This window comes from Amblyomma maculatum, chromosome 2 (assembly GCF_055883805.1).
Source record: "Amblyomma maculatum isolate TAMU_Amacu chromosome 2, ASM5588380v1, whole genome shotgun sequence".
In the NCBI taxonomy this organism is placed as follows: domain Eukaryota; kingdom Metazoa; phylum Arthropoda; class Arachnida; order Ixodida; family Ixodidae; genus Amblyomma; species Amblyomma maculatum.
Genome location: NC_139345.1, coordinates 114,175,622 through 114,196,780, shown reverse-complemented (window position 1 = coordinate 114,196,780; position 21,159 = coordinate 114,175,622). Strand labels below are relative to the sequence as shown.

The following is a 21,159-nucleotide window of genomic DNA, read 5'->3' as shown; positions in this document are numbered from 1 at the left end:
AGATTTACATAGGTGGCAACTGCATTTGATGCAAGGGACCTGAAGGACCCGTTCTGATGTGCACTCGCATCCCACGCGCTGTACTGGTGCGACCTCTTCCGATAGCTCCTTTGCTTCACAGGAAGCTTGCTGGCACTGTCTAGCGCGACAGAGTCAAGAAGGAGATGGCGTTCACTGAAATAGTGACTAATGGTCTTCACCCTGATGATGTCCGCGAAGCTCCCAAAACCGCAGTCGCCGACAAGGCTGCGAAGAGCACCGATGTACTCATATGCTATCTCTCCGGCAGTTTGTACTCTGCAGTGAAAACGGTGGCGTGCGGCGATCACATTTACGGAAGATTTGTAATGCGTCGCCAGTATAAAGATAGCATCGTCACCGGAGTGTGAGGCAGCAGCGGTAGGTGCTGAAGGGGACGACGGCGACAATGATAGAAAATGTGGAGGTATCTAGTGGAGGCACCAGACGCCAGCCTCCATTACTCCCACGGAAGGGCGGAGGCGGCTGAAGACCTGAAAAGCTCATGATGGACGGTCAGCAGTCTACGCCGAGGTCTTGGATTAAGCTAACATCATCGTCGCCAAAATATGTAGTATCTTACACGAGACAGGAACGCAGCAATTGACTTTTTCTCGCTGCGCGCGTGCAACACTTCGCCTTTACCGCACAACTCACAACACAAAATAACTCATGCGTACCAATAGCAATAATTAACACCGCCGCAACAAAATTAACACCTTTAAAGCTATGACGAGCAAATATCACACAGATGAAACGCTACTCGGCTGAACACTTGCAGAGCGCCATTTTAAACGGAAGCACGCATCCACTGACGTCATCATGCGCGGGTCACGTGAGTGTGACGTATTTCCGTGCGTGGCAGCAGGAGAAACGTGTGTGGGGTCGGCCAAGGTCAATGTACAACTGGTCGCGCAACTTGGAAGAAAACGCGTGCAGCTGCCTACTGCCAGCGGCATCAACTCGATGATGAGGGCTCCTGCGAACTGTGAGGCAAATTACTAGCGCACAGAAAATAAGATCTGCCAGAACTCCAAAGAATTAGAAAGTAAACATAATATTCTCGCTCAGGAATGAATGCAGTTTTTGTTTCTTGCGTAAGAAAAAACGTGTCACATTTTTAATAATATTTTAACTTGTTTCTAACGGCCTCTCTCGGCCACTTATTATCCGCTGCGTAGTTGCCCAAAGCTCAGATATGGCTCAGTCCGAAGCTTTTTTCATCCGCGGTATGGGCAAGGTATGGGTGCGTCATCGGCCCCGGTTCAACGTTCATCGTTGCGTGCTGCGTACAGAGTGGGTCATCTGTAACAAACAGTCAGTATTTTATTATGCTGGTTGTGGTAGAGCTTTACAGCAAGGCGAAGACTGTCTGTGCTCGATGAGAAAGTGATTGCCGCTGCATGTGCGCATTTCCGGACGATGGGACAATGCTGCGTCACAGCTCGGCGACTCGGCTAGGCCTCCCAGGCACGTCGCAAAAGTGGTGGCTTGTTTTACGGATACACGTCTGCATGAGCGGCGTATCGCTGCATGTTTTAATTGAGCGGTGAAGGTGAGATTTTATTGCCCCCAAGACGCGTGTCGCATTGCTCAAAGCCTTCCGTACCGCTCCCTTTGCTGCGTGTTTTGCTTACTGCGTCGTATTACCGCACCAACGTTCGCTGAACGTGCTTTAGCTGTTATCACAGTGATGTTCCTATTGTCAATTGGATCTTTCTCGTGAACATGTTATGCTTAAGTTGTAAATTTGTAACCTCACATTGACTCCTCTCAGTGGCAAACGAAGCGCGAGTAAAATAATGGAATCATGAACAGGGCGAGGTTTATTGGAGCAAAGCTATATCGTAGATATTTTGACTTCTCAGACGCATTAACTTCTAAATACTAGCAATCCCAATTTGAATTGCTTACTTAAGCTCTTACAGGTTGGCGTTCTAGCGCTAGCGTTATTCCGTTCGTTTGTTTTTGTTCTTTGACGCTGATATGTACTTTGTTAGCAAGATCTTTTACCCTTTTATAATCTCACCGCGTCTCGTTTGGAGACCTACGCTCAGGTCATTTTGTTTCGAGGATTTCATGTAGACCGTGACGAATGAGCGGTGGTCGCTTTCCTACACTTATTTTTCATTGTCGTGAGGCGTCTATGTAAGTAATCGTGAATTAATAAAGCCTGGCTTTCTATGCAGCACAGCTTCATTCATTTATGCCCTTAGTGAAATGCCTCAAGCCATGTGATTCTATCCATGTGCTTGCCGAACTCACTTGAAGGCCCTTGTTCACAAACGTGCCCGAAGAAATAAGCCCCAGAATGCGTTTACATGACGCGCGACGAAAGACTAGGCTAACGACGACGGAGGCAGAACGATGCTATGATAAGGTGGTTAAAGATGCCGTAACATTTCAGTTAACGTAAAACGACAGTAGAAATCCATGTCAAGTAAAGTTGACTGAACAGTTACGGTGTCCATTTTTCTGCCTTATCCGAGCATCGTTCTGTCTCCGTCGTTGTTGGCCTTGTTTTTCGTTCATAAGTAAAAAGACAATCAAATTCCCCGCCAAAAGGACGTTGCTGTGACGTCACAAGCAACGTCACGTGTTTGTTGTGCCTCACAGTTCGCAGGGGGCGCTGGGAAACTAAAGCCTCGCTCAGAGTCGACACGCAGGCTTCTATGGGAGTTACGCTACCATTTGTTCTTCTACCATGGGGTCGGCTGCTGCCACGGGCGTGTCTCCAGCCTCGGCCTATTAACTTTATGGTTTGATTACGTTAGATGAATGTTTTAGCTTGACGTTATTCTATCACAGCAATAAACATAATGAGGCTTTTAACAGTTTTAACGAGGAGAATAACAATTTTTACATAATGCTTTCTCATCATCATTTGAAGCCAGAAGCGTCTGCTTGATTGTTCGCTGGGTGGTGTCATTCTGAAATGGTCTGGACACTGACGACCAAGAGGAACTCTTCTGTTGTAAAACTCCATCAGTGCTCAACACCACCTGCTGCGGTTAGCTTGCATGATGCATTGCCCCCACGACTGCTCACATGATTCAGCGGTACCATCAGTTCACCAGACGCTGGATGAATTGGACTTCAGCAGAGGACTACTCGGTGCAGGTTAGCCTAATGGGTGCCGTACTAAGTCACGTTTAGCTTGCGCGTGTGTGTGTGCGCTACAGGGCTACAAATTCTCGATCTTTTCTAGCGTCCGATGGGAACTACGAAAAAGTCGAGTCATTGCTTCGAAAAGGCATCGACCCTGACCAACTGGACACGTATGGCTACTGTGCACTCGTAAGCTAAAGTGATGTATGCAATATCAAGCCTCTGTAGTATGCAGTATTCTAGGCCCCTAGCTTCTTGCAAGGCGATGGCCCTCAGAAATATGCGGTGCCCACGCACTCGCGACAGAACTGGAAGGCCGTCGCCGCGCGCATTGTCTCTGCTCGCGGCTACCTTTTCGAAAGTTCACCTATGAAATGTAGTTGGTAACTTTGTTTGGCTGTGAAGATTACACTGGATGCCAAAGTTTGTAGCTACTGTATCTCTTAAATTATGATGACTAAGGTAATTAATTGCATACTAACGGCATTTTAGTTGGAAATATAAACGGCCAGAGCGTACAAACACGAGCGTATTGCGGTTAGGATAAGCAGCAGTGCTTCCAGCTTGCGGCTCCAGTTCTTGTTTCGCCACTCAATGCGCATGGCTATGTCGAGACGCGGTCGTTTAATTTGATGCAGCCAGTACTGCGTAAGCTCAAACCATATGAAGTGGAAACTGCCATATTTATGTAATGTGGCAGTAAGCATAAATTCTGCCCCGACTTTACTATTTCGAAGAGCTGCGTCATTGCTTTAAAATGCAACTGTAAAATTCCAAACCTAAGTATTGCATCAGCAGATCAGTCGTATCTGTGCTTTAATCTGTTGGCACTCTCAAAGTGACTAAAGATGTCTGTCGAATTCGGTGTGTCATTTTTGTGAGAAGTTCGCACGCAGGAATTTAAATAATATAAGTAATGTGAGCTTTGTTCAAGCATAGGCAAGTCTCTACTCAAACAGCCGTGCAGGGATTGATGGAGAATTGTGAACCGCATAAAGGAACAGCTACTTTTTGTCAAGCAAACTATTACTTTTACTTTGCCCTCCAAAACAAAGCAAACAGGTTTACATAGAGACGGCTTAGATCTTAGCAATTCAGAGGGAAGCAAGGTGTACAAGGTCTTTTAGAGCTCAGTCTCCTGCTGTTTGTTAGAGCACTCTTATTCTTAGATTAGCTTGAGACAAACTGAGCTGTTGGAACCTTTTGCCAGCTTGTTTCTCATAGTCTCCATTGAGTGCTACGTTCCCCTCCGAGTATAAACAGCGATCACATCTGCCGTTGTGGCATCATCACTTTACAGATCTATGCTTGCAGGCAGGGACATTCCAACATCGTTGAGTTGCTACTCAGGCATGGTGCACAGCCTGATGTGCAAACCAAAGGAGGTGCTACGGCTCTCCACCGTGCCTCTTACCAAGGACACATGAAATGTGTTTCCTTACTCCTCAACAAAGGTGCAGACTGTACCCTTGTTGACAGTGATGGAAAAACTGCCTTACACAAGGTAATGAAGTTTTTGCAGCAAACTGAAGAGCACATTGTTATTCCTTTATATGTACTGTCAGCACAGGATTCAGTTGTTTATGTGGCGTAAGGTGACAACAAAATGCCACGTTTTGTTGGTATACAAGTTTCATGTTGGCAACAGACATAAGCACTGGTGCTCCCACTCCCTGTTCCCAAACTCTGCATTGAAGCTGTGAGCTGTGCCAAGAAAAACTGCTACAAAAGGACTTGGCAGCTGGACCAAATAGCCAGCAACCCTAGCTAGAAGTAACAAAATCAATTGTTTCAGCACAGTACGAATTGAGGGCACCTGCTTCTGAAAGTAGCCTTAAGTGTTCCTTCACAGTTCTTTAAGTATGAGGCACGCAGCACAAAAAAAGAAATGTTGCTTGTGTTATTTTACTTGTCTCATTTCTCTGCTGCCCTCCTGTTCACTTTAAACATTGGTACAGCATGCTTTGAGTCTCCAGGTTGCACAGGTGCCTTTAAACATAAATTGAAGGCAGATCCATTGAAAAAGTTGCATTCTAAGTGTAGTGGTAGGGATTTATTTGTACACTTTGTAATCCACCCAATGACAATTAGTCTACATATTCTAAAAAAACACAGTGTGCAACACACAAAGGTTCCCTGTTTACTTGTTTGTCTTCTGCACTGTTTTTTACAATGTCACACAAACTAGCTCAACTCTCCATTTTATTGTAGTCTGCATATATATATTCAAACAAGCATTATATGAGGGCAATGAAATTAAGCTTGCTGCTAATATTGCCTTTCATTTACTTTGACAGCACCTGTACAGCCAGCTCACCACCTTGTAATATCGCTATTTTGACATGCTTAAATCATTTTATTAATATTCACGATTTGTTGCAGTGTATATAAAGTTCTTGCTCTCCTGCATTAATGTTGGCAGTGGACTGATTGGACAGCTGCTACGATTGTGCAGTGACAGCAGTTACGGCAGTTCTTGATGTCTTTCTGTGGCTGAATTACAGGCTGCAGAAAATGGACACGAGGAAGTCTGCAGGATACTGCTCAAGAAGTATCCTGATTTGCTTGCAGTTAAAGATAATCATGGAAGGACAGCATTGGACTGTGCACTTCCAAAGCACTCGCATCTTTCAAATGTGCTGCGTGATCAGTGACTGCACAATAATAAACATGGTCATAACAGAACACTGCTCAGCTCAGTTTTTGTGTTCAAACTAGCTTCCGCTCAGAAAATCCGCCTTTTTCACACTGCTGCCCCTCCTCTCGTTGAAAAGCCCAGCTGTGCATGTAGTTCTTAGCCACTAATCACGGAGGCCATGCATCGTTCATATTCGTGACAGGCGTATGCAGCAAATGGCAGTAGCTGTCAAGTATGCACATCGCTATTTCATAGGCGGCTGCATTTCCCAAGATGTTTTCAGTCAGTAGCATACGAATTTTCAACCACTCCCCAGAAGGCACGACGTCGTGTGTAAAAGGTGGATTGAAAGTCAGTTCAGCCTTATGGTTTAGCATTTATTGGTGTCAACCTTTATGCTTGTACTTGCAGTCAGTCAAACAGGCAGGTATTTAGAAAGTGTAGCCATTTTTATATTCATGCATATGGAGGCTCTGTACAGCAAATAGCCCCACACGACCTTAACTTTGCTGCCCTGCATCTCCTAGAAGTGCTAATAGATGGACGCAGTGTCGTTCAGAGGAGTTGCGACATGTACATGTACCATCACTACTTTCTTATGCACGATTATAGCTGCCGGCGTGGCACTTCTGGCTGCTATGAAAGCCCCTCACAATGTCAAGTCCTCCACTGGCTCTCTGCTCTGACATAAGTTATCTGTATGTCCCTGATAATCTTGCATTTTGAAGAAATCCCTTGCAGTCACTGTGCTAGCAACCCGAGTAGCTTACCGAAACAGGGTTGCTTTTTTTATGCATAGCTTATACAGCTCATTAGGTTGAAAAGGCATTGCCATACCCCAAAATTGAGAAAATATGTCAGAAAAATTGCTGATGGCATGTGGTGGCCACCAGAACTAATTGAGGTCTGATATGAAGTTGCCCCCCTTAAAGAAATGGTGTCTCTGCATTTTAAGATTGAAAGCAGCTTTCCGAGTGCAAACTGCATGTCTATGTCAATTTCTAAGTGCAGAAGCACACCAGAGGGCCACAAGCCATTATTGTGTCATACCCTTAAGGTGGAGGGTAAGTGTCCCTTTCCTTTTTTTTTTTTTTTTCAGCCAGTGACAAGATTGATTCTATACAAAGCCAAGAAAGGTCACGATTGCTCAAACTTGCACAGTTAGAAGTTTCGTCCTTGCTAAGGCTCTGCACAGGGGTGCGCAAATTTTCCAAAAGTCTCCTTGTTAGATTTGCTAAACAGTTCAAATGGTGCATGTTCCAAACTATGCTCTAAGTTCTTGAATAACTGGCACAGAATTCAAATAAGGTGCAGCATATTTTTCTGCTATTACCATTTCAATAAAGGCGCTTATGCTGAGGCAGCACAGCATGCTGCTACAACCAGTCTGTGGAGAAAGAGGGTTCAGTGCCACAACCATTAGTTTGGTGGCAATCGTATTGCCATACATAGCCTCCAAGACTGGGCAATATGGCAGGACTCGGGCAAGTTTAGAAAAGAGAGCCTGGTCTCGTAATCTGTGACTCGTGCATAACCCGTTACTCTTGTTTGCCGAGGTATGGTACCAGTTAATTCACTGTTGTCGCCAGTAGCAAGAGGAAATTTTCCTATACATATGATGCAATGTTCATAGAGCTCACATTCTGAATTCATGCTGCATATCCCTTAGTGGAGATCACTCTTGCATCTTTCAAGGCCTACAGATATTTCACACAATTAGCACAGCTCTGCTGCTAATGCATAGCAATTTCACACAATGTTTTTATTAATATTTTTACAGGAGCCAAATATTCATAAATATATTATATTCATATTTAAGTCTGTTCTATCACAATTCAATTTGCATTGGAATTAGGTTTTAAGTGCACCAAAGCATTGAAGGACTCTGGCTACACTATCAGTGTTCCATGCAGTTTTGAAAGGACACCATTTGCACAACACCAGCTATGTTAAGTTTAGAATGCTGATATGTTTGAAGGAAACCCAGCATCCTCATTAATATCCATAATGGTGGTTTAACCGCAAAACAGACACAGACCAAGAAAGAAACAAGACACATGAACCTTTCTTGGTCTGTGTCTGTTTTGCGCTGTTAAACCACTATTATACTAATCTTCTTAGAAGAAGTATTCAGAGACTTGGAATGGGAGCAGTTTGGGATAAGAGTAGATGGAGAATACCTCAGTAATCTGCAATTTGCTGATGACATTGCCTTGCTAAGTAACTCGGGGGATGAATTGAAAAGAATGATTGATGACCTAGACAGGAAAAGTAAAAACGTAGGCTTGAAAATAAATATGCAGAAGACTAAGGTAATGTTCAATAGCCTAGGGAAGGAACAGCAGTTTACGTTAGGTAGCAAAGCACTAGAAGTATTAGGCAAATATATTTATTTAGGACAGGTAGTAACCGTAGATCCGGACCATGAAAGGGAAATAACGAGAATAAGACTGGGATGGAGCGCATTTGGCAAGCACTCCCAGATTATGACTAGCAGCTTACTGGTATCGCTCAAGAGGAAAGTATACAACAGTTGCATCTTACCTGTACTTACCTATGGGGCTGAAACGTGGAAGCTAACAAAGAGGGTTCTGCTTAAGTTGAGGACAATGCAGAGGGCTATGGAAAGAAAAATGGTAGGGATAACGTTAACAGATAGGAAATGTGCAGAGTGGGTCAGAGAAATAACTCAAGTCACTGACATTCTAATGGAAATCAAGAAGAAGAAATGGGCATGGGCAGGACATGTAGCGCGAAGAAAGGATAACTGATGGTCGCTTAGGGCAACAAACTGGATTCCAAGGGAAGGAAAGCGTAGCAGGGGGCGGCAGAAAATTAGGTGGGCAGATGAGGTTAAGAAGTTCGCAGAGATCAGGTGGATGCAGCTTGCACAGGACCGGGTTAATTGGAGGTATATGGGAGAGGCCTTCGCCCTGCAGTGGGTATAGTCAGGCTGAGGATGACGACGATACTAGCCTAATCTGCAGTTCTACAGGTTAATATCCATAAACTGGCACGGATTGTATGCCACTCTGTGCAGATGTACTTACCCAGCAACCACTGCAGCCACTTGAATGATGCAAATAGAAAAGTTCTAACAGCAGGTACAAGCCTCTGTTATTCTTGCTTTTATTGTGTCCGGAATGTACGTTCAGTCATTTACAAAAGATTGTGATTACTTGAAGTCACCACACCCATCACATTGGAATGTGCTGCAAAAATGTCTGTAGCAGTGTACCTGCGTGTCTATGTGAACACCTATAAAAATATTTTTCTCCTGTAGTACAGGCTTACTTGCGTTGAATTTTCGCATGGAGACTGCATTTTGGAAAATTTATTTCGCCCTCATTGTATTTAGTGGCTTGCCTAAGCCTTGCAGTACAGGTCAAAAACTGCCGCCATGGGTGAGCCCAGGACAGAGCAAGCCTAGCTGCCAGAGTGAGGTTCATGAGAGGACTTGCGTTTGCATCAGCAAAAAAAATGAAATGAGCAACCCCTATTAGCGGTTTCTGTCAACCTTGCTCTTTCCTAGCTGGCTAACACTGATCTTGGTAATCAAAGAGCCAGGCTTGGAAAAATGGCGATTTGTTTAGTTTGACAGCACGAACTGGTCATTTAGTGGCGAGATATACATTATCTTATGGTACACGGCTCAAAATGCGATATCCATGCAAAATTTTGGGTTCTAATGGACCACAGAAAAGAAAATTTTTATAGGTGTCAAGAAGAACACCGAGGAAAATGCAATTTGTACGCTGGAAACACTGGCTACCACAGGTGCAGAGCACCCATTAGCTCTCTCACATCCTTTGCATTCACAACCCTGCCAAGTACTCTTGAAGCAGAAAAAAAAGCTGCTTAGTCGCTCATTTGATTCTCACATATAGTCAGAAAATGCGTTCTTAATTTTCTGCGAAAAATAAGTAACACAGACCACTAAAGATGTCATGAAAGAAATTTGTCAGACGTAAGAAATAAATAAAACGTCATCACAACTCCTTAGAAGAAAATACCGACAGAATGTCAGGTCAAGGATGACTGCCTTTTCAAGGCCTTGACTCAAAGAGAATGAAGAGAAGGCAAAGAGTGAATAAACCCTGCGTAATGAAAGGATTGTAAGTGGTGAAAATAAAAGTTCATCTTCACATGCCGCTGCCTTGTAGGTTTTCACTGACAGTAATAGACTGACGAAAGAAAACGAGGCACAATGCGTTCCTATGTAGACTTATGTATATATTGACAAGTATACACTAATATGCTCGTGTTGCTTGCAATAGAGGCCGTGCACAGAGCTATGCTCAATGCGTTTGCCTGGACGGACACGATACTTAGCAGCCAGTCTTATCCAAATGCTGCTGTGACAAAGCTAACAGCAGGCACAAGGGAATAACGCATAAGCTGCTGCAATGTTTTGCATGAGTGGACCCTGACCCTCTGTTAAACTTTTGTCACGCATGCTGGCACCTCTGTGCACACGTGTATAAAAACGTAAAACAATATCCCTGCGTGGCCACTTGGCAACAGAGCAGCTGCAACACTGAGTGATGTCAGTTGACGGAGTTCACTGCTTCACTCGCAGAGTCCTTTGTTTGTTCATGTTCGTCAGCAGCAGGCTGATGTAGGAAGTCAGCAGGTCATCCATTTTGTAGCCCTGTAGAAAAAGCTCATATATAGTGAAATGCAAAGAACAAGCCAAAAATGAAGCCGCAACAACTGGTTAGGACTCACTGTGTCTTGAGCCACTAAGTTTAATTTGTTCCACTACTATGTCGGAGAAAAATGACCATTTCATATCTCAAGTTCCATTTTACACAGAGATTCAAGTTTAATCAAAGGATTATGATTAGCAATAAGAAAGGTCTAAAATATTTTTCTAAATTCATAACCTCTTAGAGGGAAGTATTAATTTCTCAAGACTAATAATACTTGGAAAGAGAAAGGTATTGAGTTGTGCCATGAAACTTGTGAATTCAGGAACTTTGTATAGTAATGGTCACAACACACATAAGACTGTGCAGTTGGAGCCGTAATCGATTCACGCGTTATGAGGCACAAACATGGTTGAACGCATAAGAGAAACCTTCACAACAATTCTATCCTTTAAAGAATGTGCTTCAGTAAAACCTCATTAAGGTGTACTAGTTTAAGCAGTAGTTCCACTTCGAACTTTGTAAGCAGACACCAAAAACCCACTTAGGATGCAGTGGTTTACTGTGAATGTCTCAGAACGTGCCTATTCTCGTGTACGATGACAAAATGTTTCTCTCATCAAGCGGCCATGAACTTTGCAATGAAGCTTCACCTGTGCTCCTAATGCATAGATTGCGGCGATACGTCGACACTTATCGTGGAACATACGACAACCACACTTGTAAATGCTGGCACTCTCGGAAAGAAAGCACTCTCCTTTCCCGTCACTAGGGGTGTCAGAATATCCTTATGGCTTCATGGCCCCTCTGCTTATAAGGCATCAGTGCTCAGCCGTGCGGATGCGGCCACCACCACAGTTATCACCACTGCCACGCAAATCTGCTTCTCCGCAGCGCGGTGGCTCTACACTTTAGGCTGGCCAATAGCAGTTTCATTTTGCTCTATGTGTTGTAGCTGCTACTGCCGCATTACTGGCTGACTGGCGTCACTGCACGGCTGCAATTAGGCAGCATCTTTTTGACTTGTCGCATTATTGGCATTATCGTGCATTCTGCACTTTCCATATATAATGCTTCTCAAGCGACATCTCAACCCTTCTTTTGTCACGGCAATGCTCTGGTTGGTTACCACAGTCGACGACGGTACTTATGAAGGGCTCTTCATGGAATTTTTGCAGTGGGAAGGTTTTGTAAAAATTGTAACTTTTTACATATTTAGGGACAGAAAGTGCAGGCTGAGACTTTTCCAGCATGGCTTTTAGTGACCATTTCCTGTAGTCTCTATCGCCAGCAAAAGGTGATGCAATGAAAGTGATGCCAATCATCAAGGAAGCTGAAAACAACCTCGGTCCTAATATCAAGAGACGGTGCACACTAGATGTCGTTCGCCTGTTCACCCAAAACAGGTCTTCACAGAGCAGTTGGGACAGTGCTGCAGTGCCTTTGAGGCTGCCAGTAGCCAAAAGGCCACCTCAATGGCAGGCTTAATGGACTATTGTGGTTCTACATGAGTTAAAGCTTCTGTGTGTTTCTTCTTTCATGGAATGCCTCAGGTATCATCTGGTACCAGGCCAGGCGATACATTTAAGCTGTTTTCGAGTATGGTGTACTGCTGCATCACGTAGTTGTGCATAGTTTTTCCGCAGTCCCTCAAGGTACGTGCCTTGACAAATTTCTACCATATTTTGGTTTAGTTGCTTCATGGAGTTTAACATCTCAAAGCGACTCAGGCTACAAGAGACGCCGTGATGGAGAACTCCAGAAATTTTGACCACTTTGGGTTCCTTAGCGTGGACTGACATCACACAGCACAAGGGTACCTTGCTTTTCACTTCCATTGAAAAGCAGCCCCCGCAGCCGGGATTTGATCCCGCATCCTCGGGCATAGAAGTCGAGCACACTAACCACTGCACCACCACGGCGGGGTAAATATCTTCTACTTCTGCTGAGAGCTACAACCTTCAAATTGAAACTTTATGTTTATCGTCCATGGCATGGATTGCCTTCCTTCAGGGGGGCAACCAGAAAGTACTAGTTACAAATGAGCCTTAACACAAGCAGTGACTTGACATTTCCTTCGCATCACTGTACCAGGCATTATTAACACTGATGACATTCTGCTTTAATGCTTATGCATTATGTTTTCTAAATCGCTGCTGTGATTCTAAAAATGTTCTTGCAGCTTATGTGCTAGGACAGGAAAGTAATGTATGGATTTTAAAATGCTATGAATGCAGATGATAATGTAAGCTACGAATTGCTTAGAATAAAAATAAAAACCATATAATCTCTGAAATATTTTCTAAATTCAGCCAGCCATCAACCATAATAGTACTGATGTTCTGCAACAAAATGACCTTTCAGGTGATTCTTATTAATGGCAAAAACTACTGAAAAGAAAGACCCGAACTGCAGAATGTCTTATAACATTTGATAGCAACAGAGTTTTCAACACGGAAAATAGTGCCCAACTGACTCAGGGACATTGTAGAAAATAAAACCTTAAAATAAAGAGCCCTGTGTATACAAAAGCACTACATCGATGATTTCAAAGCACTATGGATGGCTTCTTGCACAGCTTGAAGGAGAATACGCGCAATGAGAGCTGGAACCATTGCCCATTTTAAGTGGGGTTCAATTCTGTTAGCAAGATATTACATTAACAAATTTTAGGGTGTAAGATGCTTTGCCAATAATGACCAGTGCTAAAGCATCAGCACACACATTCATTTTACAGACATCTTAGTGTGCCTCTATGACATGGATTAAAAGGTCTGCATAAGGTTAACAGAGAGCTGCTTGAGCCAGTCACGCTGATTTAGTGATGAGCCATTCAATCTGGAGATTCCACAGAAATCTAACAATGCAGTGCTGTTTAAAGATTAGCCTGTAAACTGCAAAGTAACACCCATGTTGGATTTTAGAAGGCAGCTACTCAAGAGACAGCAAAAGTAATTGAATGGAACAAGTGCTTAATTTTTGCAGTCCCTGCTGTAATATCTTACTCTAATCTATATACTGAACTTAGCACACCTGTGTATTTATGCATTCATTCTCAAAATGTTTGTAAATTATATTAGTGGTGTAATAATATTAATTGGTTCACAGGAAGGGAAAGGCGCAGTATCTGTCACACTTGTTCTGTGGACACCTGAACCCCGCCACAAGGGAAGGGAGGAAGATGGGAGTGAAAGTGGATAGAAAGAAAGCGGCGTCATAGTAGAGGGCTCCGGAACTCCGATCACCTGGGGAAGGTGGGAGTGGAAGTGGATAGAAAGAAAGTCCGGCAAAGTAGTCTAGCGTCTTACCGCATCACATTAGTGATACATAAAATTGAAATGAGTAGTAGGAACTCACAAGGGGCGTCTCGCAGAGCAGCTTGTTGCCACGCACCAGGTTGCCAATGGTCATGTGGAAGTATGTGTTTCCGCTGCTCCAATTGGAGATGCGTGTAAATGGGTGGGTGACTAGGATTTCCTGTGGCCCAAACACCCCCCAACAAACAGAGAAGTGCATTCAGTCACAGAGATAGGACAAGGTGACTTCAGCTTTTAGGTGTCTTTTCTTTTCTTTCGTTTTCAAAATGGCTATCTTTATACTAAGGGTGTGGGAATATTTGAAATCCTGAATACGAATCAAATATGTTTTTTATTCAATTCGCATTTGAAAAAATTATATCTGGGATATTCTGAATATTCGAAAATTACCAAATGCACCGCGAATTTCCGAGTACACCGCATCTTCATCGCACTGCGCGCTTCACCACAATGCTTGGCTGCGTTTACTCTGCAGTGAAGCATCCTCAAAACGCGACGGGGCCGTTTTTTGAAGAGGGCCTTCCCAACAGTGCGCGCAAAGGCGAAGCACCTGACGAAACGTGAAAAAAAAAACATCGTTCTCACTTTGGTTTCATTTCAATTGCAGACAACCGTCATGCAGGTGTTCCTCAGATAAAATTACTGTGATGCAAATGGTTTTCAGCAGTTTCGTCAGGCTCATTTGATGGTGAATTCGGAAATTTTTCCCGGTCCCTTAAAGGCCAATTTAACGAGAGTTTACTGTACTCGGCAGCGGTTGCATGCAAGCCTATCCCATATAAAAAATCAGTATACGAAATCCTGTATAAAACATATACTGAATTTTTCAGTAGGGGACATTTCTCTGCAATTCTGGTTTAATTCTATTGCGAATACCACACAAATTTTGAGATAAGCGAGATGAACAATGTTTGCTATCCTTAATATTACATTTTTTTTTCTTTTTCACTCATCAGATATTTGGTTTGATATTTGAAGGTATTTTTTTCACAGTATTCCTATTCGATTTGTATGAAAAAATTTCAGTATTCACACACCCCTACGTTATACTAGCCAACAAGTGACCTACTTTTTGTAACACAAATTAGCATTTGTGAACAGTTTATCTGTCAGCATGCAAACACAGCACCATACATCCTTTCATGTGTAGAGACTGCACAGTCTTACCTTGGAAACTGGATGAATCAAGCTCACTCCCTGCTTGTTAATGGCAATCAACAGCTGCTCGGGATAGCTTGGTTCTGTGGTTTGCTGCAACGATGAGAATGAGCTCAAGATGTGAATTCTTGGCACAACTTCCACAAGCTTTGAGTTAGTACAGCTTAGCTAGCAATCCGCGGCCTAGTTTGCATCGCTGCCTGTATGACTAAAACATGTTAAGCCATCAGCTAGCTTCAGACACTTTTGATTTAATTCACTGTGAGTCTACACATCAACTGTTTCATTTTAAGCATGCATAGTATCCTTTAAGGCAACAACAACAAAAAAAAGCAGCAATTGTAGACAGGTGTAAATTTCTTGGGCTACATATTAACACTGAATCTGCAAATGCTGAGTACTCTGCATTTCTGTTGCTCTTGTAAAAAAAATGCAAAAAACACAAGTTTCGTGTCAAGAACTTGTGTACAAAACAGCTAAATGAAATTGCTGAAGTCAAATGGAACGGGAAAGAAAAAAAAGCTGGCGTAGCTTACCTTAACTTCAAAGAATGCCGAGCCAAACGTTGGCCACTTGTATATTATTTTCAAAAACACTATCTTTGCATCTTCTTGTGAAGTGCCGGCATCCTGGTTGTAAGCAGTTACAATAGCCTAGAAAAAGCAACAATCGGCACTTAAGAAACAAGAACACTACTACAAGCCAAAACAAACAAATAAAGACCATGACAATAAGTGGAAACTTACCCGTTTCCAGTCATTAGCACTTTGTGCCTTGATCATGTCAGCTGGAACAAGTTCCCTCAGCATAGACCTGACAGAAAGAGGTTTCAATATCGGAAGGCAACATTGCAATTTACATTTACTTGGCAACGCTCTGTTATCCCAAGTTCCTGCTCTTTTCATCACTGAACTCGCTGGGCAAAGGCTCACGACCACAGCACACTAGAGATTAAGGATATTTACACATGCATAATTTTGTTCAGTTGTAGACAGGTGACTTACGGGACAGCCTGTAGTTCTACCTTGCTCTCCCCAAATCGGACCCTGTATATGAGGGCAGCCAGCTTTGCTGCCTCCTCCTTGGTGCATTTATGGTAGCCCCGAAGCAGCTTGGGCAGTTCCTGTCACGGTTAAACAAGGCACATGCAAAGATTTGCACACAGGTGACCAAAAACAGTCTACAGTACATATATCGGCATGCAAGACTGCTGTGCTACGCAGGTTATTCATTTAGTTTGCTTCCGCTTCTCCTTTCATGGTTTCTCATTTTTTCCTAGTTTTCTTACTCCATGCAGAGAGTAGCAATCTGCTGTTGGCTGTCTTGCAAACCTGACACAGCTGCAAAACTACTGGGAACTTTTCCCCTGTGGCTGAATTCTTGCAGAGCGATAACCACGGCTAAATTCGCTCGTTTCTATTTTGAAACTTATCATACTGAGAGAGATTTGAAACTGTCTAGCCACAGCATTGGGTAGGTACCTCATTTTGCACAGAGGAGAGAGTGATAAAGCAAGAAAAAACTGGTTACCTGGTGAAAGTGGAAGATGATGTCTGCATTCTTGTCCTTGCCAGGTATCGTGTTGGTCCAAAGCTTCTTCATGAAGAACACTTGATATGTAAACTGAGGAATAGATCCTGCAGCCAGAACAGAACTAGCCTATAGCATTGCTTGCAGGAACCGATATTAGCAAAGTTTATTTTGAAGAAATGGCAGGGGCTATTTGGCGGAAGCATCTAAAAGTGCGATGAACGCAGTAATCAGATTCGACATAGTATTATGTATCGGGTCACTCATATGTAACGGAACAGAGTTTGAGCATTCAATAAAGGATTGCTCCGTATACAAGACGGCTTTTTCCCGTTTGAATTATAATAATTGGTTCACAGGGAAGGAAAGGCGCAGTATCTGTCACACTTGTTCTGTGGACACCTGAACCACACCATAAGGGAAGGGAGGAAGGTGAGAGTGAAAGTGGAAAGAGAGAAAGTGGGGCTGTAATGGAGGGCTCCAGAGTAGCCTCCATCTGCCAGTGTAATTTGCTAACCCGCTGGGGTGGTGCAGTGGTAAGACACCAATCTGACCATACGTTTGGATGGGCTTGGATGGAGGCAAAAGGAAGAGGTGTCCCTGTGCTGTGCTTTGTCAGCATGTTTAAAGATCCCCAGGTGGCCGAAATTAATTTCCTCTTTCTCCACTTTAACTCCCACCTTCCTCCCTTCCCTTACAGCGCGGTTCAGGTGTCCACAAAAACAAGTGTGACAGATACTGCGCCTTTCCCTTCCTATGAACCATTTACTAAGCATTGCTCCTGGTATATATTATCCAAAATTCATTTTTGACTTAAGCAGATAAAATGCGAATGAATTCATCTTTTGTGCAAACTGATTGTCCCTTTTCATAATGAGTGACAATGTACATGGCGATTGCTTTATATGTGCAGGAAAAATATGCTTGTATAGTGCAAAAGCTAACCCGTAATAAAAGGAATGGCATACATACATCAGACACTTGTGGTAGTGAACACTACATTGATCCTTACTGTACAGTAATGTCTCGTTTCTTTTTTTTTCAAGCATTTGTAAATGATGTCAGAACACTAAGACCTTACTCTTCAATGCACCTGTTTAGCTGGAAACATCACAGCCAATACCTCTGAGCATTTCAGATCAAGAGGTCACAGTGAGGTCAGACTTCAAAAGACTTGAAAGACTACTTGACCACCTTCATGCAGACTGCCTGTCCACCACCTCATAGGAAATGCAGCCCATGCTCGGAAAGAGAAAAGGAAAGGCAAGGCTACTGTGCCTACCCAGTGATTCCAAGACTGGCAGAGAAAGTAAAAGTGCCTTCATATAGAAAGGCAACAGTTGATTGAAAGTGTAAGGTTTATCTGTAGACTAGCAGCTCACAGTGAGCTCCACATCCGGCAACTCAGAGTCAACTGGTTAGAGCTAGGGAGTTTCCAATGAGGTGCTTTCTCACGTTTTGTTTGGTGGTGCTCGGTGGTTCCAGCATGCCTCTGGATGATGCTCGACATTCGCAAGCATGCCTGAAAGCACACTGTGTTCCAACTTGGAGTAAAACATAGGTGTCTGAGGACGGTGCAAGGAACATAGAGCTGTGCGTGCATGCAGTTTCATAGGCATCAAACACCCCGATTCAGAGAAGAACAGTGTGCAGAGAACAAAATGTTTTCTATTGCCAACCACTTCCTAATTACCTTGTGTCTTCATGATGTGTGCAAAGAAACATATAGCGTATTGTAAGTAAACTTACTGCAAGTAAGCTCACTTTCATAAATCCTGATCTAAAAGCAAGCTGCTCCACCTAACTCTAGATAGGCGCTTACCACTTACTGAATGCCTGTGTTACTAACCGTCCATGTAGGACATTTGCATTTGTGGCAATGTTACTCATCTTGAAAAGTCATATTATACAATACGTTTACATCCGACCATACGTAGCAAGAACTCTTCAGCTATAGCACCTCCATCCATAAAGAGACTTGAGCAAGTGCTTTACCAGGAAAGCAAGAACGAGACATTACTGTACATTAACTACATCAGTGTGTGTTTGCAAAAGATGTGCTGTGAATCACCATCTCTTGTTGGCCTTGCTTTACGGATCCAGTCAGTAAGATGCCGGACAAAGTCGAAGAAGAAGTCTCCTTCTGGAACGCTGATAACTGTTGAGGCACAGACAAAAAAATTATGTAGTTTTATTATAATTATGTAACAGTGATTACACTGCACGAGTCTGTATAGAAATGCATGCAAGCTGAGCAGTAAGCCAGCACGGACTAATACTTTGAACCTCAGTACCACAAATGGGCAGAAAGGGTTTCATTACATTGCAGCATGAGGGTGCAAGCCTAAGACATGCAAATAATGATACATGTACATACAGTTACAGTATTCAATTTTGTGACTTTGAAGCAATTGCTTGCCACACAATTTGGCACATTCTATATAACTAAGTGTAAGCACATGGACCCAAGCTGAACAATTATATAAAACAGGCAGCTACATTTTGCAAGAATGTGTATCGAGGTATTCGACACACAATTCCGTTCATATGTTAAATATTGTAATCAAAATATAGTGTATTCACCAAAACAATAAGTCATTGCAGTAGAAATTATCATAATCATCATCAGCCCAAATACGCTCACTAAGGACAAAGGCCTCTCCCATATAAATGTGTCCCATGCTAACCATGGCCACTGCCTGCCCGCAAACTTCCTAATCGCATCCACCCACCTGACTTTATGCCGCCTGCTGCACTTTTCTCTTCTTGAAATCTAGTCTGTTACCTTTAATGACTATCGGTTAAGACTATCGATTAACTTGCCTTCCCATTACATGCCCTGCCCATATCTGTTTTTTCTTGATTTAGACTAGGATATCATTACCTGGCATTTGGTCCCTGACTAGCTCTGCTCTTTTCCAGTCCCTTAATGGTACACCAGTCACTTTCCCTGTTATAATGCTCTGTAGTGCCCTCAGTTTAAATTTAATGCTTTCAGTTAGCCTCCACATTTCTGCCCCATAAGCGAGTAACAGTAAGAAACAGGTGTAATATACTTTCTTCTTGAGGGATACTCGTAAACTGCCATTCATGATCAGAGAACACCTGCCAAATGTACACCACCCCACTCTTGTTCTACGAACTACATTTTTCATTCTCGCGGTCCAGATCTGTGGTTACTACCTTTCAAGAGTAGAGGTATTCCTTTAACATTTCCAATGCTTCACTAGCTACTGTAAACTGCTGTTGCCTTTCGAGATTGCTGAACAATATTTCAATTTTATGGATATTCATTTTCAGACTCATTGGCCCGTCTGTCTAAGTCCTCGACATAAAATTATAAATATAAGCCATTCGAAAGTAGCCACTGTACTGCATTCTATCGTGCCGTAGCACGCAGACTTTGATGATTATTTTGGAGTACCAAGAGCTCTCGCACAGAGTCTGACAGGGTGAATAAATAGCTTCAGTGTGCAGACTTGTCTAATTTACCACAATCAGACTGCAGGCATTACAAGAACAAAACAAGAACAAGCAGCTTCAATGCCAGCAAGACGATGCCACAGTCTCATTAATGTTGTGCAAGCACGGCCAACAGGATGGCACGCACCTTTGTCAGCTATCTTGACAAACAAGCTGAATCCCTCTGCTGTCCTCAGGTTCAATCGCTGGCTGATATTGAGGCAGAAGTCCTTGGCCCGTGTGCCAGAGTCCACTTCAAATGCCTTTGTGCAGGTCATGAAACAGAGAAATAGGTGAGTTTACACACTGTCTTGGTAAGGTTATAACCTGTTGAGAACAGTACTTTTCTAAATGCCTCAGTAAGCAAAAACAAAGCGAGGTCTTTGTACCTCATCTGTGTCATCAGGGAAGTAGACCTTGTGAAAGATCTGTGTTGTCTTGTGCTGGATGGCTTCAACTTCAACCAAGTGTGGCGGGTATTTCCGCTGACCAGTGCTGCATGAATGAACAAAGCAAGACATTTTAGATTCAAGATTTATACCTTATTTTTTACTGTGATCTGGTTCATGCTAGTCCTTATCAGAGCTAGTAGCAAGCACAATTTCACTTAATGTATCTAATCTTTTCATTAATGTCACATTACACGCGCGCGCGCGCACACGCACACACACATGCACACACACATGCACACACACACACACACAGACAGACACACCCACCCACACATGCACGCACAGACAGACAGACAGACAGACGGACGGACGGACGGACGGACGGACACACACACACACACACACACACACACACACACTCTACCCTCATGCAAGCACACATTTGCCTCAGGACTGTAAATAAAAGAATGGCAAAGATTTCTCCTTAGTATTATAGTATCTGTCCATCCTGCTTCCTGATTAATGATTCCTGTAAGGAATCATTAATTACATTAGTGACTAATTAAATGTATCATTAATTAATCAACTTATCAATCAGTTAAATTAATTTACAGAAATCACTGGTAGAGAGCCAGTCTACTAGATTGATGCTTCTTTGCGCCTATCCACAAGGAGCAGAGTCCCTATGATTCCATCATGACTGACTGAACAGCAGGATAATAAAAAAGCATAAAATTCCCTAGCCAAAGAGCATTGTGAACAATGTATAGAATTTCAGCTGTTCTGAACTAATTGTAAGAATGCGCAAACCTGCGTGCACTCTTGAGCATTAAGTGTTATCCGCACATCACTGATGCGCAACCACAAGTTGTGTGGTACGCCCTGCA

The 21,159-nt window shown here is 43.1% G+C and overlaps 2 protein-coding genes across 2 annotated transcripts in view; one reads left to right on the top strand and one right to left on the bottom strand.

Moving 5' to 3' along the window:
* Positions 1 to 2,729: 2,729 nt before the first annotated feature.
* LOC146199605 (uncharacterized) lies at positions 2,730 to 5,811 on the top strand. The gene is made up of 4 exons (XM_084595123.1): positions 2,730 to 3,138; positions 3,227 to 3,315; positions 4,427 to 4,630; positions 5,631 to 5,811. Exons 1-4 carry the CDS (start codon positions 3,039 to 3,041, stop codon positions 5,778 to 5,780), a joined length of 543 nt encoding a protein of 180 aa, XP_084451249.1. The 5' UTR covers positions 2,730 to 3,038; the 3' UTR covers positions 5,781 to 5,811.
* Positions 5,812 to 8,921: 3,110 nt separating this feature from the next.
* The window catches only part of ck (unconventional myosin-VIIa ck), a 151,954-nt gene continuing 139,716 nt past the window's right edge, over positions 8,922 to 21,159 (bottom strand). The window contains exons 37-46 of the mRNA XM_084595119.1: positions 20,270 to 20,375; positions 20,029 to 20,143; positions 18,490 to 18,576; positions 16,419 to 16,525; positions 15,893 to 16,011; positions 15,635 to 15,701; positions 15,425 to 15,541; positions 14,898 to 14,981; positions 13,771 to 13,890; positions 8,922 to 10,415 (exon numbers count right to left, since the gene is read on the bottom strand). Coding sequence (XP_084451245.1) covers positions 10,326 to 10,415; positions 13,771 to 13,890; positions 14,898 to 14,981; positions 15,425 to 15,541; positions 15,635 to 15,701; positions 15,893 to 16,011; positions 16,419 to 16,525; positions 18,490 to 18,576; positions 20,029 to 20,143; positions 20,270 to 20,375 — 1,012 coding nt within the window. The 3' untranslated portion in view covers positions 8,922 to 10,325. The remainder of the gene's footprint in view (positions 10,416 to 13,770; positions 13,891 to 14,897; positions 14,982 to 15,424; positions 15,542 to 15,634; positions 15,702 to 15,892; positions 16,012 to 16,418; positions 16,526 to 18,489; positions 18,577 to 20,028; positions 20,144 to 20,269; positions 20,376 to 21,159) is intronic.

Bases quoted from the DNA above. Each gene is read 5' to 3' on its own strand.
- LOC146199605 (XM_084595123.1), top strand. From the start codon at position 3,039: ATGATGCATTGCCCCCACGACTGCTCACATGATTCAGCGGTACCATCA. The intron at 3,139-3,226 runs GTTAGCCTAATG...GATCTTTTCTAG, and splicing joins CAGAGGACTACTCGGTGCAG to CGTCCGATGGGAACTACGAA. The intron at 4,631-5,630 runs GTAATGAAGTTT...GCTGAATTACAG, and splicing joins GAAAAACTGCCTTACACAAG to GCTGCAGAAAATGGACACGA.